This window comes from Myotis daubentonii, chromosome 8 (genome assembly GCF_963259705.1).
Source record: "Myotis daubentonii chromosome 8, mMyoDau2.1, whole genome shotgun sequence".
In the NCBI taxonomy this organism is placed as follows: domain Eukaryota; kingdom Metazoa; phylum Chordata; class Mammalia; order Chiroptera; family Vespertilionidae; genus Myotis; species Myotis daubentonii.
Genome location: NC_081847.1, coordinates 33,433,164 through 33,452,027, shown reverse-complemented (window position 1 = coordinate 33,452,027; position 18,864 = coordinate 33,433,164). Strand labels below are relative to the sequence as shown.

Below are 18,864 nucleotides of genomic sequence, written 5' to 3'. Positions count from 1 at the left end.
ATCTATAAATAAACACCCAACAGAGGTTGGGGGAACAGTACCAACATCAAGAACGGCCAAATCGGAGAAAAAAAGGACACATATGTAATACCCTTTGTAATACTTTAAGCAATGAAACAATTAAAAAAAAAAAAAAAAAAAAAAAGAACGGCCAAACCATCTTTGTGCAGCATAAACTTGTGGGTTAAATGTGGGCCTTGGAGTAAAAAATGCCTAATGTAAATCCTACTTTCATGACCTGCTGGCTGTATGCCTATGGGTAAGTTACATGACCTCTCTAAGCCTTCATCTGGGAAAAATGATCAACAAGAGTACTTATCTCATAAGATTGTTATAAGAATCAAGTGACATATATGAGATCTCAGAGTATTACTGGGATAGTATCTAGCTAGCCTTATGACCAGTATTCCTATAAATGAACTCATCTCTCTATTCTAAAAAGACCACTCTGCAGAGTCCCTTAATATACTTCCATATTCTTTTGTCCTCACTCATCATTTCCACATCTTCTCTGGGACAGAATCTTTTTCATTTTTCTGAGGAGGGATTTGGTCCAACTGCACCATCTCCACAAAGCCTTCCTCATAAGTAGTCTAAAACAGTGCTGGTCCAAAAGAAATATAATGCAAACCACATGTGTATTCTCAATGTTCTAGTACCCATGTTAAAAAAAGATAAAGAAACAGCCCGGCCGGTGTAGCTCAGCGGTTGAGCACTGACCCAGGAACCAAGAAGCTGCCGGTTCAATTCCAGGTCAGAGCACATGTCCAGGTTGCAGGTTCAATCCCCTGTGTATGTGTATGTGGGGGCGAGGGGGGAGGCGAGCAGGATTGATGATGTTTCTCTCTCATCAATGTTTCTATCCCTCTCCCTTCCTCTTTCTAAAAAGCAATAAAAACATATTTAAAGAAAATAGACAAAATTAATTTTAATAAAATATTTAACAAAATATATTCAAAATCTTATTTTAACATGTAAATCAATATAAAAAATTACTAATAAGCAGTATAGATATATTTATTTTACTAAGCCTTTGAAATCTAGTATATTTTATCCTTATAGCATATTTCAGTTTGGACCAGCCATACTTAAAATGCTCAATAGCCACATGTGACCCATGCCTGCTGTACTGACCTGCAGCTCTTTCCCAGGGTGTCAGTCACCTCAGACTACCGACATACTGCATACAATTCTCAGAAATTATTTTAAGCATATATAAACTCTTCATTAATAAGATCAGTGGTTATTCAACTTTGATGATCCATAACCTGGATTTTTTTAATACACAGATTCCCAGGGTCCACCTACATCTGCTGAATCCGATCTATACAGTGTTTTTTTGTTGTTTTTTTTTAAACTAAGCCAACATTTAAAAATCAGGAGAATTCATATATGTATATAAATCTTTATAGTTTCTTTCTGCAAAGGAGTATCAAGCAATGATGGTCTTGCACTACTACAGCACCCATCACTCATCTCCTCTAATCATGGGCATTTACATCAGACTAGCTGCATGTCATCTGCCTGACCTCTAAAGGCCTGCATTTGTGACTCATCCTCTTTACACTGTAGAGGTAACAATTTATTGAAAACAAAAGCATGAAATCGAATTAACAACAGAGGAAATCAGTATTAGGAAATCAAATCAGTATTAGGCTTAAAGAGAGGACTGAACCTTTAGGCCCTTCCTCTGCCACAATATAGCTGTATGACTGGAGCCAATCACTTCTCTTGCTTTAGTTTTCTGATCTGTCAAATGAAGATAATCTCTATTGATTTCAGATAGCAAAATAAAATAGTTAAAGTACTCCAAACGCCCTTTCAAATGCTACTTTAAAAAAGGCATCACTATTACTTAAAACAAATCTAAATTCCAAATACCTCTGAAATTACAATCTCTCTCTTTTTTACTCACCTTGAGAATTTTAACAACAACTTTTTCATTATTTGTGATGTTGATGGCTTCAAATACTTCACTATATTTACCCCGGCCTAATTTTCGAACCAGCTGGTAGTCATCTTGATTTCTGTAAACAAAGAGCCAAAATCACAATGATTTTAAAAGTTCAACTTATCAAGTACTAATTCAACTTATAAAATTTATTACCAGTAAGAGTAAAAGAAATATGAGGGCCGGAACCAGTTTGGCTCAGTGGATAGAGCGTCGGCCTGCGGACTGAAAGGTCCCAGGTTCGGTTCCGGTCAAGGGCATGTACCTGGGTTGCGGGCACATCCCCAGTAGGAGACGTGCAGGAGGCAGCTGATCGATGTTTCTCTCTCACCAATGTTTCTAACTCTCTCTCTCCCTTCCTCTCTGTAAAAAATCAATAAAAAAAATTAAAAAAAGAAATATGAGGTATCCTATATAATAATCCTATAGAATAAAGAGCTAGTATGCTAATTAAACCAGATGGTGGAATGACTTTTGGGAACGACCAGTGGGTGGGGGGATGGGGCGGAGGTGGCAGCTGGGGCTGCTGCCAGGGCCAAGCCCTTTGCACCATTTTTCATGCATCAGGCCTCTAGTTTCAAATAATTCCCAAATCATTTTCTTTATTTTAATTGGGCCAACTGAAAATGGGCGCGTTCCAAATCCTTTCAATTATTCTTCCAAACCCAAAATTGTTTACATCTATATTGGCATAGGACACATAGCTAGCTTGTATTAGGATTCATTATACATGCTTGCTATAACAACAAAAGCTTTCCCTTGGAGATAATTTTTACATATTCCAGTCTCCTAGTGCCTGGCCCACTGCTGGCACTTAGCAGGAAGTAAATACACATTACAAGAATATTTCAATTCAGCCACATTTTGGGAGCAGCCTATTTTGAATGGGCTTCTTTGTAGGTAAGTGGCTTTCAAATATATAGGCTTGACCTCCTACTTGTTCTCCTAGGCAAGCCCTGAGGACAGTTCACATAATGGAGTTTTGCAAACTATATTATAGATCATGAACCATAGTTGGGAGGTCCCTTCCTCTATTTTACCCATATTTATTTCATGATCACTAAATAATATCAGAGGTAAAAAAAAAACAACAACCCACAACAAAAACGCTAACATTTTCTCTCTGCCCCTGCTTACAATTTAGAACACTTTGCTCTAAAGAATGACACAGTCCTTTTAGTAACGTTCACATTCTATTTATTTCTGCTGGAGACACTGAGACTCTAACATGTAAAAAATCAGCCATTAATTTTCCTCAAGCAACTAAAAGGAAAGTGAATGAACAGAAAAGGCAAAAGGAAGTAAGGACAATGAACAACATAATAATCATGGCAGGTCTAGGGAAAGGGAGCTTTAGTTCTGGTTGAGATCCCCTCCTGTGGGAAGGTAGCCTATGTAATAAAAGGCTACTATGCAAATCAACTGAAGGCGGAACTGGTCGCTATGACGTGCGCTGACCACCAGGGGGCATGGGCAGCAGGCGGCAGAGTGGGGAACATGGTGGGCCTTGGCCATGGCAGAATGGTAGAGCAGGTGAGTGGGGGTGCCAGACTAAGGTGGGGCACTGGTGACTGTCATTGAGGCGAGCCGCTGGTGGTTACTGAAAATTCTTTGCTCCCAGTGCTCGGACCTGCTGCTGGCGCTGGAGCTGCTGCTCGCACTCGCTGCCGGGGCCCGGCGCCAGCCCTGATCACCCCTGAGGGCTTCTCCAACTCCCTCTGCTCCTTAGGGGCGATCGGGGCAGCTGCTTGCACCCACTGATGGCACCGGCCCCAATCGCTCCGTGCCATCAGCGGGTACAAGCAGGACTGGCGGGAGTGGGGCTGCGGGCAGACAGGGGACCTGGGGCCGCTGTGGGAGGGGCCAGGCGGGGGTGCGGAAGATGGGCTGAGACCTACCCCTGTGCCCACTGGAGCCTCACGGCCCACAGTTCCTTTCAAGGTGCACAAATTTGTGCCCTGGGGCCCTAGTAGAAAATAAAAGCAAGCATGTGAATAGGACCATACCAAAAACTCAATAGTGCTATTTTAGCAGAACTAAGTGTAGAGCACTAAATTTGAATAGAGTAGTTGAATTTCTGTAAAACGGAGAGGCATCCCTAGAGCCCAAAGCCTGACATAAGGAGAATTGTTAGATTATCAATAACTAGAGGCCCGATGCATGAAAAATTCGTGCAAGAGTAGGCCTTCCTTCCCCTAGCTGCTGGGACCGGCTTCCCTCTGGCACCCAGAACCCAGGCTTCTCTCCTCCAGCCACAGGCAGGCACCTGGGACCCAGGCTGGCTTCCCTCCGGCCCTGGTTTTGTCAGGAAGGACATCCGGAATGATGTCTGGTCTAATTAGCACATTACTCTTATTATTATAGATAACATTTACTGGTATTGTATCACTGGTTCTGGAGAGTGTATCTTTAAAGTACACTATGTCTCCTTGTGCAGAGGCAATGTACTTAACTGTTAAGATTCACAACCCAATCATGATTAAATACACTCACAATTTTCGGAGGGTATATTTATCCATTTACAGGCTATGGACATCAAATATGGATAGATATAAAATATAGCATATGGGAGCTGTAGCTTTATGAGTTTTCAAATAGTTTTCTTTTGCATTTGAATGTCAAAAAGCTTTTTATCACAAAGTATGGCCTGATGAATTAAACACATACCATGTTGGGACAAGAAATGCAAACATCCAAATGAAACTGCAAAGAGAATTAAGAGAGCAAACGCTGCTGTTCCGGCAGAGTGCAACTGTTCAAGATGGAATTTGGGCTGAATTCCATGTTACACATGTCTAGTCTTATGATAAGGGCAAGTGTTTAATTTTGATTCTCATTAGAAAGAGGACACCTTTCATTCTTCAGAATCATCATGGGACAACATTCTCTGACCTCAAAAACACTTTATGTAAGAGTTTAGTCTTTTCAAAATCTCTTACGTTTTAATTCTCACCTAACCACAAAGCCCTTAGCTGAGACAAGTTGACAGGTAACTCTTTGTTATCAGCTTTGTACACAGAATATATAAATCAAAGAGTAAGAAAAAGACTGAAATGATTCTTAAGTGATAAGCTCACCAAAATTGTTAATTTGTCAAAGCAATACCTTGGTTCTTCATTGAAGAAGAAAACACAAATCGGACTTCAATCTTGAGGTTTACAAATGCTCAGCCAGAGAGGTTGCCTGACATAAATTACTCTACAAATCTATGAGTCAGCCCTTTGGGTGAATATAGTGAAATAAAAGGAAACAATTACCCCCATTCCACCACATGTGACTCGTAATCCCAGTATTCTCGCGGTCTGTGCGTATTAACATCTGTGTAAACTCTGGCCCTGCTTGGCACGGGTCCCGACATGTCAGACAGGTTGGCGAACAAAGCTGATCTTGATGTTTGGAGATCTGGCAGTCACTGTGTTCAGAGGCAGCTGTAGGGTGGGGTAAGACTTTGTTTCAGAACTGTTCTCTTCAAACTGCAGAAACAAAATGCACAAAGGCCAAGGAATTACTTTTTAAAAGCATATAGGAAGAAAAATCACCTTACAACAATGGCCTTAAATATAGTTCTGGCTCTCCTACCTGCTAAACCAATGAATATATCTGAACTGTGTCACAGTGTTTCCCTTAACACAGAACAAAACCAAACCTGTTTTTCAGCCCTATTCCCTATCCTGCAAAGTAGTTTGTTACCTCCTCACCTAAAGTCTGGATAGCCTGGAAGGGAAACATGGCATTGAGGACAGACCCATCAGCATTACCTCTATTTATACACTCTATAGAAAATGTTGGCAAGAACAGTACTTTCCTTTCAGCAGCTTTCTACAGCTCAAGTAGGGATGCTAAAAGGCTCTAGAGTGGTGACAAAGCCAAGAATATAAACCACCAGTCTGACTCTAATATTTGATGAAATAAGGAAGGAAAGAAATAAAGACTGTTCTCATACATCAAAGTTCAATGTCATTTTATATTAATCCAAATCATTTGGGGAACTTTATGTAATAATCAGTACATCCTTGATCACCATTTGAAATGTATACTTTAGTTCATTAAATTTAAAAATAAAATCAGTAATATCCTTTTTATTTACTTAATACAGGTGTAAGCTTAATAAAAACTGATAGTAAACATTAACATATATTGGATGAACTAACGCAAATTTGAGAGAAAAATCCGTGAAATTTTAGAAATACAAACAAACTGGTAAACTAAGTCCCCTTCATGATGTCTTCCCTGATTGTTCTGAGATTCCTATAGCATTTGTTGATTCCTGTTACTCTGCATTTTATTAAAAATGCATTGAGTCTCCAGAGGTCATAACCTGTGGACACATCACCACCTATGCAGTTTTCTGTCCAAGACTGCATAACTTCGATCTAATTACAAGGAAACACTGGACAAACAGAAAATGAGGAAGATTCTATTAAAAGGGGGTGGGGGGAGTGCCCAGCTGGTGTGGCTCAGTGGTTGAATGTCAACCCATGAACCAGGAGGTCACAGTTTGATTCTTTTTTTGTTGTTGTTAAAATATTTTCCCCCCATTAATTTCAGAGAGGAAAGGAGAGGGAGATAGAAAAATGAATGATGAGAGAGAATCATTTATTGGCTGCTTCTTGCACGCTCCCCACTGGGGATCTAGCCCACAACCCAGGCATGTGCCCTTGACCGGAATCAAACCTGGGACCCTTCAGTCCACAGGCTGACGCTCTATCCACTGAGCCAAACTGGTGAGGGCCACAGTTCGATTTTGGTCAGGGCACATGCCCGGGTTGTGGGCTTGATGTCTAGTTGGGGGTGTGCAGGAGGCAGCTGATTAATGATTACCTCTCATCATTGATGTTTTTATCTCTCTCTCCCTCTCTACAAATAAACAAACAAATAAAACAAAACCCATAAACAAACAGAGGGATGGATATACCGTGCTCTTAAAAAATGTAAATATTATAAAAGACAAAGAAAGGTAAAAAGACATGACAACTAAATACAATGTCCTACCCTATCCTGTACTGGAGGGAGAGAGAAATGCTGTTAAAAAACAATACTATGGCCCTCAGCTTGTTTGGCTCAGTGGATAGAGTGTCAGCCTGTGGACTGAAGGGTCCCAGGTTTGATACCAGTCAAAGGCACATGCCTGGGTGGGCTCGATCCCCAGTGTGGGGTGTGCAGGAGGCAGCCGATCAATGATTCTCTCTCATTATTGATTTTTCTCTCTCTCTCCCTTCTTCCTTCCCCTCTGAAATCAATAAAAATATATTTAAAACACACACACAATACTATGAAGATCAAATGACAAAAGTGTAATTTAGATGGTAGACTGGGTATGCTCTTGTTGTGTATACTTTTCAGTGTCATATCTGTACTATCTTTTTTTGTAAATTTGAAGTTACTTCCAAATAAAAGGTTAAAATAAAATCTGTATAAGGAAACTGTGGCCCAGAAAGAGGAAAATTGACCTATAATCCCATAGCTACTTAATAGAAAAGCGAGGACCAGAAACCAAACTTGATTCTTGTGACAGTGATTTCTCTTGCCATCAATCATATACACTAATTAGATAACAATAGCTAACTCTGCAAGCATTCACTATGTGCTTTATGTGGATTTCATTTAACCCTCACCACATAAATGGTGAGAAAGTTATCATCATCTCCATTTTACAGATGAGGAAATTAAAGTAAAGAAAGGTTAAGTGACTTGCCAAAGGACACAGAGCTGGAGGAACTGACATTCAACCAGACTATAAAATAGGCATCACTGTAATTACATCATAGGTTTGTGGTGAGGATTCAATAACTTAATGAATGCCAACTGTTTACAACTATGCCTACTTGAGAGCTCTGAGATCCATTTATGACAACTATGTTTTTCCAATGTTGTATTTAAGCTGGAGCTTAGCAAGCATACACAAAGAAGATAAGCCAGAAAAGATGTCTCCTTATACACATGGTTTAATGGCTTAAAGCTTTCAGAGGATGAGCAAGAGACTGGGGTGGGGATTAATGCTGTACTGGGAAATGTGACAACCAGTGATACTCTGGAGCCCCATGAGTATAAATTCAAATGGCCAAAAAACAACAAAATTGTTCAAATAATTATTAAAATGTGAACCAAAACAGTTTTAAAAATTATTTCCAAGTATTTATTTCTTTGGTTTTATAAAACAACCAGATTATAGTAATCTATCTTTACCTAATATTGGTTAAGTGTAAAAAACACACACATCTTCCATACTAGCAAAAAAACACAAACCCAGAAAGCAGACACTTTTATTGTAACTTTTGTTCTTCCCAAGAAACCTGGTCCTTTGTGCTGTGGGAGTGCTGGCTTTTTTGTGTGGCTAGATGACTGCATTGACAACAGTGAGACACTAGGAAAATGGGTAAAGATGTGAATGTGTGCACACCTGCAAACAGCTAAAGCAGTATAGGCAACAGCTGAAACCAACAGAAATACTGTACCCAGGTATTTATGACTTTTAATAAAATGATACTAAACTATTAAATTCTTAGCATCTTATCTGATAAAAACAATTTTTCTCTTCAGTCTCCATATGCAGTGGTTCTCAACCTTCCTAATGCCGTGACCCTTTAATACAGTTCCTCATGTTGTGGTGACCCCAATTTCATTGTTACAAATTGAACATAATTATAGTGATTAATCACAAAAACAATATGTAATTATATGTTTTCCAATGGTCTTAGGTGACCCCTGTGAAAGGGTCATTCAACCCCCAAAGGGGTCGCGACCCACAGGTTGAGAACCACTGCTTTATAGGCATCTGTTGCTCGCAAAGCCTTAACTTCTGCTCTCAGCTTTAGAAGTTTGTAAAATCAACACAAATTTATTAACAGGGATTAGATGCAATAGGGTGATGAAACAGTAGAGTCCTGGTTTCAAATCCCTAATTGGCTACTGGGTTTCTTCCAGCGTTGGTTCATCACTTAACAAAACCTGCCTAACTGCACTTGCTGACTGAAGAGAAGATCAAAGGAGATAGCTCCCAGAAAGGGCTCAGGAACACCAAACACATGTAAATTATTAAACTAGAGGCCCAGTGCACGGATTCATGCACTGGTGGGGTCCCTTAGCCTGGCCTGTGCCTTCTCGCAATCCAGGACCCAGGCTATGAGATGTAGTAGTGCATGAAGCGGCAGGCGGCTGGGGAGAAGCCTGAGCCCTGCTGCAGTGGGAGATGGTGGGAGAGGCTTGCGCTACCACAGCTGCGCTCGCCAGCCATAAGCCTGGTGTCTGGCACCCTGTCGGTCAGCTGAGCGGCGCTCCTGCTGTGGGAGCTCACTGACTATCAGGGGGCAGCTACTGCGTTGAGTGTCTGCCCCTTCGTGGTCAGCGGGCATCATAGCGGCCGGTTGCTTAGGGTTTCATATATAGAGATTATTAATATGCCACAGTTCCTCAGTGAAAACTAATAAGAAGAAACCTATCTTTAAAAAGCTAGTTTTCACCCTGGCCAGGTGGCTCAATTAGTTGGAGCGCCATCCCGTACACCAAGAGGTTGCAGATTCTATCCCTGATTGGGGCACTTACCTGAGTTAACAGATCAATGTTTTACACATCAATGTTTCTCTCTCTAAAAAAAAATTTTTTTTAAAGGCTACAGTCTTCATTTCTAGTTTTCTTTTCTTTAGTTTTCCATAAAATACAAAAATTATAGCAGCAGTGGTTAATTCCCAGCTTCTCAGGGCCAGCTCATGGGTGAACATGACATTACAAAATGAGACTTCATTTCTCCCTAGAAACCACCCGATTCATGTGAAAAATATTCCCCAACTCCCATTTACTAGGTATGAATCACAACCACCCAGTCTTCTGCTGCTCTCCTAAAGCCTTGGCATTCTCTGTGATGAGCAGAGCAAGACTATTCACTAATGAAACTCTTGAGATTCTCAAGTACTTGTTTGACTGACCTTGGCAGCTTTGTGCCTCATTATTAGCTGAAACCTAATTTATGAACTAGTGGATTTGACTCTCCGCTGGGAGGGCAACTATCTATTTTATAGTGCCCCCCAAAAAACTTCACTTTACTGTCATGCATACCAAATAATTTGCTTATAGTAAGAGTCACTCACATGAATTTCAATGGTTGGCCTTCATTAAATATATGGGGAGAAGATAACAGGGTTCTTGAACTCTAGATAAATAAAATGGTGCAAAGAAGGAAGGTAATGAGATGGAGATAGAGTGGGGATGTGAAAAGACAGGAAAGAGAAGTCATCAAAGATAAACATTATTTTATTCAGAAATAGTATTTTGCTCATATCTTGGTAGACATGTATGTAGATTCACATGCAGCCTAACATGAAGGAAATACAAGGATAGCATACATTTCTCAATTATTACTTTGATTCTTCCATACATCCCTTCCTTTGTTCATCCCTTAAATATATGAGCATTTACTATGAAAAAGTACCATGCTAGGCCTTGGAAACAGAATAACGAGCAAGACAGAACAGAGTGAGACACATATGCCTTTATCTGCAGACTAAGGATAATGGAAATTCATCAGAGCTTCAGGCAGAAAGGTGATTCATATACATTTTTGAAGTTTGTTCTATACAGGTATGGGACAGGCAGAGATTAGATTTAGGGACAGACAAAAAGGCTGCTAATAGTCACCTATGTGAGAGAGATAATGGAAGACTGACCAATGGTGGTAGCAATGGAGATATGTGGACTAACGAGGAACAAAAAATTATGGTGTAAAAACAATATCTCTGGCCCTGGCTGGTATGGCTCAGTTGGTTGGAGCATCGTCCAGTGCATCAATGGGTCCTAGGTTTGATTTCCAATCAGGCCACATACCCAGATTGAGGGTTCGGGGCATGCATGGGAGGCAACAGATCAACGTTTCTCTCTCACATTGATGCTTCTCTTTCTCTCCCTCCCTATCTCTAAAATAAACAACAACAAAACACCTCTGGGTGGACTGGATAATGGGGTAAGGAGTGGGAGGTGAGTTTAGGTTTCTGGCTAGACTGCTGATGCTTCATGAAAATAGAAAACACCTTGGAAGTAAACTCACAAAGTCAAGTTTTGGACTTAAGGTGAAAATGGTTTTGAAACATTAAAAAGGATACTGGACTGGAACTTAGATATTACAAGTCTGGAGCTGAAAAAGCGTCTCAGCTTTAAATTATCTAACCCTCCCCAGCAATTCCATGAGATGGGCATTTCTTTCCCCAACCTACTGGTAAGTAAGCTTAGTAGCTTGATAGAATATCCCGTAAAAATGGGATCAAATCCAAGTTGGCTTACCTCCCAAGGTTCAATTCTTTTCATTCATATATAGAACTTACCACGTTCTAAACCTTTTATACAAATCTTAATTTCTCTATTAGACCCGTTGCTCCCTGAAGTCAAGATCCATGTCTAATTTACCTTGTTACTTTACAGTAGCCAGCTGGGCTTGATTTATTTAAAAAATAAAATGATGCCAGGCTGGTGTTGTTCAGTGGTTGAGCATCGACCAAGAACCAGGAATTCATGGTTCAATTCCCAGTAAGGGCACATTTCCGGGTTGCTAGCTTGATCCCCAGTGTGGGGCAGGCAGGAGGCAGCCAATCAATGATTCTCTCATCACTGATGTTTCTATCTCTCTCCCTCTCCCTTACTCTCTGAAATCAATACAAATATATTTAAGGAAAAAGAAAAAAGAAAAAGCAGGTGCCTCCAAAAGGCAGGGTGCCCCAAACATTTCTGATCATCTGGTGCACAGCTAGGGGGAACTAAAAGACCAACAAGGGTTCTTGAGAAATTGCTCCCTTTGCTCTCTCTCCCTCCCAATATTATAGCCTCTTTTACTAAAAAACAGGGCCACAATTAAAATTTGCCCCCACCTCAATAATTAAGAGAATACTGGAGAAACTTTATTTTAGCAATTTTTAAAATAGTTCTTTGGAAATTTGGAGAAGTGCCTAAGTCCTGGATACTCTGAAGGTCAATTCTCCTACTTATTGTTCATAACACATGTACCATATACCTTAAGAAAATCGAACATACCACTATTTCTATCTAAAAAGACACCAGATTAATTCTGAGGACATGGCTAACTTTTGTTTGTTCAATGTTTAACCTAACAGAAGCCAATTATAATCAACTATGAAATATTATCTTGTCAACAACATTTTCCCTACTGAAGTCAGACCACACCTATAACCACTTACATGGCTCTGCTTGACCTATCTATCGTCCTTCCTATCTAATAAAAGAGAAACATGGTAATTAGCGTACAACCGCTACCCTTCCCATTGGCTAATCAGGGCGATATGCAAATTAACTGCCAGCCAAGATGGCGGCTGGCAGCCAGGCAGTTGGAAGCGAACATGAGGCTTGCTTGCTTCAGTGACGGAGGACTCCAACGTTCCCTGCCTGCCACTGCCGGCCTCTGAGCTGCAACTCTAAGCAACTATGTTACAAATATAGAAGCTAAACAAAACCCCAGAAACCTGCTTTAGTCGCAGGGCTTCAGCCAGCAGGATCACAACATTGTTTCAAATACAGAAGGTAAACAAAGGCCAGAAACCTGCTTTCAGCAGCGGAGGTCTAAGAGCTGGAGCCTCAGAGCTAAAGCTGGCCCAGAATAAAAAAAGAAAAAGAAAAACAGGAGCGGTTGGGAGCTTCAGTCACCCACCAGCCTGAAAACAGCCCTCAGCCCCTCACCCAGACTGGCCAGGCACCCCAGTGGGGAACCCCACCCTGAAGGGTGTGTGACCAGCGGCAAACAGCCATCATCCCCTCATCCAGGCTGGCCAGGCACCCCAGTGAGGACCCCCACCCTGATCCAGGACACCCTTCAGGGCAAACCAGCTGGCTCCTACCCATGCACCAGGCCTCTATCCTATATAGTAAAAGGGTAATATGCTTCCCAGCACCGGGATCAGCGGAGCCGCGAGGCCTCGTGGCACCGGGATTGTCATGACAGGGGGCAGCGCCCAAACCCCCTGACTGCCCTGCGGCTCTGTGTGTGACAGGGGGCAGGGCCACAACCTCCCTATCTGCCCTGCTCTGTTTGTGGCAGGGGAAGGCACCCCAACCCCCTGATCGGCCCTGCTCTGTGCCTGATAGGGGGGAGCTCCCCAACCCCCTGATTGCCCTGCAGCTCTGTGTGTGACAGGGTGCGGCGCCCCAACCCCCTGATTCGCCCTGCTCTGTGTGTGACAGGGGGCAGTGCCCCAACTCCCCTATTGGCCCTACTCTGTGAGTGACAGGGGGGAGCTCCCCAACCCCCTGATGGGCCCTGCTCTGTGTGTGACAGGGGGGAGCTCCCCAACCCCCTGATCGACCCTGCTCTGTGTGTGACAGGGTACAGAGCTCCAACCCCCCTGATGGGCCCTGCTCTATGAGTGACAGGGGGCAGCGCCCCAACCCCCTGATTGGCCCTGCTCTGTGCGTGACAGGGGGTGGCGCCGCAACCTCCCCATCGACCCTGCCTTGAGTGTGACAGGGGGCGGTGCCCCAACCCCCCAATCAGCCCTACCCTGAGTGTGACTGAGGGTGGCATCGCAACCTCCCAATCCGCCCTGCTCTGTGCATGACAGGTGCGGTGCCCCAACTCCCCAATCGGCCCTGCTCTGAGCCCGACCAGGGGCTGCACCTAGGGACTGGGCCTGCCCTCTGCCACCCGGGAGCAGGCCTAAGCCAGCAGGTTGTTATCTCCCGAGGGGTCCCAGACTGCGAGAGGGCACAGGCCAGGCTGAGGGACACTCCCCCCCACCAGTGCACAAATTTTTGTGCACCGGGCCTCTAGTCCTATATAATAAAAGGCTAATATGCAAATTGTCCCCTCAACCGGGAGTTTGACCAGGGGCAAGGCCAGTCAAATGCCCAGGGCTGGTCCCCCTAGCCGGCCTGATCAGCCCCCAATTGGGGTGAGCTGGCCAAACCCCATCCGTGCACTGGGATATATATATATATATATATGCCTAAGTGACCATTATGACCGGACAACCAGACAACTGGACAATGGGGCAGTAGCTACGATGTGCACTGACCGTCAGGGGGCAGATGCTCAATGCAGGAACTGCCCCCTGGTTGTCAGTGCACTCCCACAGCCAACATCCCATGGCCAGCCAACCTCCTGCAGTCCCTCCCCCCGCTACCTGGCCAGCCCCAGTCAGGACTGGGAGAGAGGGCCCCAATTGGCTCCAATCGCCGGCCAGGCCAAGGGACCCCACCCATGCACGAATTTGTGCACTGGGCCTCTACTGTGTGTGTGTGTAAGTCTAAGCGACTGTTACGCCTGAATGACCAGTAGCTATGACACGCACTGATCACCAAGGGGCAGACGCTCAACGCAGGAGCTGTCCCTGGTGGTCAGTGCACTCCCGCTCAGCCAGAAGCTGGGTTCATGGCTGGCGAGTGCAGCTGTGGTGGCAGGAGCCTCTCCTGCCGCCGCAGCAGCACTACCGAGCAGCGGAGGTGGCAGGCAGAGCAGGGCTGGGATGAGTGGCAGCAGAGCTGCGCCCGGCCGGGGCTCCTCACTGGCCGCCTGCCACTTTGGCATTACTACATCCCCCAAGGGGTCCCAGATTGCAAGAGGGCGCAGGCTAGACTGAGAGACCCTACTGTGCATGAATCCGTGCCCCAGGCCTCTAATTCTTTATAAAATGCAAGGAAATAAAAACTCCATTAAACAATAAGGCTAAAACATACACTGCCAAAATCAGAAGTTTACTGACACAAATGGAATGTAATAGAACTAATTAATTTCAATAAAAACTTCTCTTGCCCTCCTCAGCCAGTGTGTTTCCCTTTAATCTTTTCTATTCCATGTGACTTTTTTTTTCAATCTGGCAATAAAAAAGAAAATTAGAGGTCTAATAAATGGTCTATCTAATATCAGAAAAATGCACAAGTCTGATTGGTCATTTGTTCTAATATACTTTTATACATTAATATTCTAGTATTAGAGCTGTAAAAATTATTCTGGAACTTTAAAGTTAAAAAGTTAACTTCATTTTCAAACTGTAATACAATTTTATTAGTTCTTGTAACCCTACTATCTATTAGGGTCTCTATCTAAAAAACAACAACCCTGCAACAGAAAGCCTCTTGCCACTCCTAGATCAACCATAGTGGATAAACAAGATCTCATAACCATCCAGACAGGACAAAGATTTCTATGGCAAAGAATGAGGAATGTGCTTATTATTGCACTGTCAGCATGATTTAGGACTGACTGTTGAGAGGAAAAGCAGTTGTATGAGGAAAACAACACCTTTTAAGCATTGCTACAGAGAATGAATTCTTCCTAGCAATCAGGCAGCACATACTGGTAAGAGTGAGACAAATTCAGGGAGAGCATAACTACATATGTGCTTGTGCTTTATTGTTGAAGCAGACAAATATTGAGTTACATAAACTTACCTTTTCCCCTTTCAAAAGTGGCACTGCTTTTCTTTTCCTGGCTGACATGGTGGAACTTAAGTGCTTATTACTAAGTGAACAAAGCCAATCTGAAAAGGCTACAAACTGTATGATTCCAACTATATGACTTTCTGGAAAAGACAAAACTAAGGAGACAATAAAAAAATTAGGGGTTGTCAGGGGTTGGGAGGAGGGAAGGATGAATAGGTAGGACACAGAGGATTTGTAGAGCAGTGAAACTATTGTGTATGACACTACAATGGTAGATACATGTGCCATCATACATCTGTCCAATCCCATACAATGTACAACACCAAAGAGTGAACTCTAATGTAAACTACTATTAAAAGAAAAAGTGGCACTGCTTAGAAGGCGATATGAACACAAAAAAGCATTAGTTAATATTATCTAGAACATTTTTTTCAAATTGCACCGTTGCCCTTAATTTCCAATACTCTCCTCCTTTTAAATCAAGAGCAGAATGTTCATCAGTAAGCATTTACTATGTACCAGGAAATGTGTGCCAGTTACCAGAAAGGGATTCTTTAACTCCCAGAACAAGGAAAACAAACCATTACAACCCCAAGCGATCAGCACTTGAAATAATTAAGTCAGGGTACTCTGAAGCCACTGAAAGGAATTTAAGTCACCCTGCAACCCATTATCATTCATCTAATAAATATTTATGGAGTACCTCAGTATTTTGGGAAAAGCTGTCAGGGAAATAACACCTAAGCTTAGTTTTGAAGAATGCACAGGAATATTCAGGTGAAGAACACTAAAACAAGATATTGTAAAGAACAATACTTCAAGCAAGTTAAGAATTTTAAAGACCTGTAATTTTGACCCTAAAATTTCCAAAGGCTGGAACACCTCATTAACTCCTATAAGAAGCACACCGGATCAGCAACCCTTTTATATCTGATTTGGAGAATACTGGTGTACCCTACTTGACTGTTACTATGTGTGCCTAAAGGAAAATAGAATCATTAATTCAAAATTATTACAATTCAAATCTCATTCTCTTCCTTTCTCCGCTCCTTATATACAAATCACTTTTACTGCAGAGGTCACAGAGCAAAATGCTTCGAAAGGACAAATAACTAGGGGAGTGCAGATGATCCCTGAAAATGTGATTAGAGCTTGTCAGTTTTCAAAGTAAGAAAGCAAGAATTTTTCAGATAATATTCCTGTTTTCAGTAATGGTGGGATAGGTTATTTGGGTCAACCTTCCTAAACACACAACCCCTCCCCTTTCTTTGTTCCTCTTCCTTTTTCTGTCTGTCATTCTTAAATAAAACATATAAGTAAAAGAAGAGAAAATGAGAACTCAGAGAAGCAAGCAAGCAAGCCCATAGGGTCTGTTGATCCCTAAAAATTAGAATTTTGTTCTGACAGAAACCAAAGCCCAGCGCCCTCACAAGGTAAAGAGTGTAATAGGAGAATCTCTCCATAATAGGCTGAGATTTCAGGGTCATTACCTTAGGATGAGAGTGAAGGGGATGGGGTGAATAGATCCAGAGAAGAATTATGACCCAATGGAGGGACTATCAGATCTGAAGCTTGTTTTAAGGTGGTCCCTGGACCAGTAATACTTAGATATCTGATATGAATAAGCTCTCTGTGGAGAAAAGTTCCTTGCAAAGTATGGGCTTCAAATGATTCTTACAAATAACTTTTCAAATACAACATCAAGCCCTAGCCAGTTTGGCTCAGTGGACAGAGTGTTGGCCCTCAGACTGAAGCATCCTGGATTTGATTCCAGTCAAGGGCTGTACCTCTGTTGCAGGCTCCATCTCAGGCCCTGGTCGGGGCTTGTATGGAAGGCAATCAATCAATGTGTCCCTCTGACACTGATGTTTCTCTCTCTGTCTCTCCCCTTCCCTTCTACTCTCTCTAAAAAAGAAAAAAAGAAAGAAATCAATGAAAAAATATCCTCGGATGAGAATTAAAAAAAAGGAAAAAAAAAGAAACAAATACAACATCCAGTTATAATAAAAGATAACTAGGCATTGAAGGAAAAACTCCAAAGTAAAAACTGACAGAAAAAGAAGAGACAACAGAAAAGGTGACGGAGACCTTTGATCTTGTCAGACTCAAACTATGAAACAATTATGATTATAGGAATAAGAAATATTTCAGAATATTTGTAGGGAACAGGATACTTTAAAAAACAGGCTAGAAATTATTCACAATGTAGCAGATAAGTCAAAACTATGAAAAAAATGAGAGGAATAATAGAGTGAAAGGTTTGATATACTTTTAATTGGTACTAGAAGAAAAGGAGAAAACCGGACAGGACAAAGGCAATAATTGAATAAGTAACAGTTGAGAATTTCCCAGGAGCAACCAGATAGTCACATTCCAGAAACCAACAAACTACAAACAAGATAAATAAAAAGAAATCCATAACTAAACATATAATTACAAGCAAGCCGAAAAACCAGAGACAAGGAGAAATCTGAAAACCAAGCAGAAAAGACAGATTACATTCAAAGGAGCAATATGAGAATAGTAGTTGATTTTTCCAAAAGCAACAATGAAGCCAAGAACAGTTTAATAATGTAGTGCGCTTAGGAAAGAAACCTGCCAAATTAAATTCAATATCCAGTAAATATCTGTAAAGAAAGAACATAATCCCACTTAGAAAGTTTGAATTGAAGTATCATACCTCAACATAATAAAAGCCATATATGACAAACCCACAGCCAACATCATACTCAATGGACAAAAACTAAAACCATTTCCCCTAAGAACAGGAACAAGACAGGGATGCCCACTCTCACCACTCCTGTTCGACATAGTACTAGAAGTATTTATTAGCCATTGCAATTAGACAAGAAGAAGAAATAAAAGGCATCCAAATTAGAAAAGAAGTAAAACTGTCTTTATTCGCAGATGACATGATATTATACATAAAAAACCCTAAAGACTCCATGAAAAAACTATTAGACTTAATAAATGAATTTGGCAAGGTAGCAGGATACAAAATTAATGCCAAGAAATCTATGGCATTTCTATACACCAATAGTGAACTTACAGAAAGAGAGACTAAAAAAGCAATCCCACTTACCATCGCACCAAAAAAATTAAGATACCTAGGAATAAACTTAACTAAAGAGGTAAAAGACCTCTACTCAGAAAACTACAGGATGTTGAAAAAAGAGATAGAGGAAGACATAAACAGATGGAAGAACATACCATGTTCTTGGATTGGTAGAATCAACATCATTAAAATGTCCATACTACCCAAAGCAATCTATAAATTCAACGCACTTCCCATTAAAATACCAATGGCATATTTCACAGATCTAGAACGAATGCTCCAAAAATTCATCTGGAATAAAAAAAGATCCCGAATAGCTGCAGCGATCCTGAGAAAGAAGAACAAAGTAGGTGAGATCTCAATACCAGATATCAAGCTGCATTACAAAGCCACTGTTCTCAAAACTGCCTGGTACTGGCACAAGAACAGACATATAGGATCAATGGAATAGAATAGAGAGCCCAGAAATTGGCCCAAACCAATATGC

The 18,864-nt window shown here is 41.7% G+C and overlaps 1 protein-coding gene across 4 annotated transcripts in view; it reads right to left on the bottom strand.

The window, feature by feature from the left end:
• The window catches only part of CSNK2A1 (casein kinase 2 alpha 1), a 66,508-nt gene that overhangs the window by 29,409 nt on the left and 18,235 nt on the right, over nucleotides 1-18,864 (bottom strand). For 3 of the 4 annotated variants that reach the window (XM_059705808.1, XM_059705806.1, XM_059705805.1), the window contains exons 2-3: nucleotides 5,209-5,424; nucleotides 1,916-2,027 (exon numbers count right to left, since the gene is read on the bottom strand). In XM_059705808.1, coding sequence (XP_059561791.1) covers nucleotides 1,916-2,027; nucleotides 5,209-5,309 — 213 coding nt within the window. In that variant the 5' untranslated portion in view covers nucleotides 5,310-5,424. Of the gene's footprint in view, nucleotides 1-1,915; nucleotides 2,028-5,208; nucleotides 5,425-10,035; nucleotides 10,072-18,864 lie in introns of those variants that run through there. The other variant, XM_059705807.1, reaches the window with a different exon arrangement.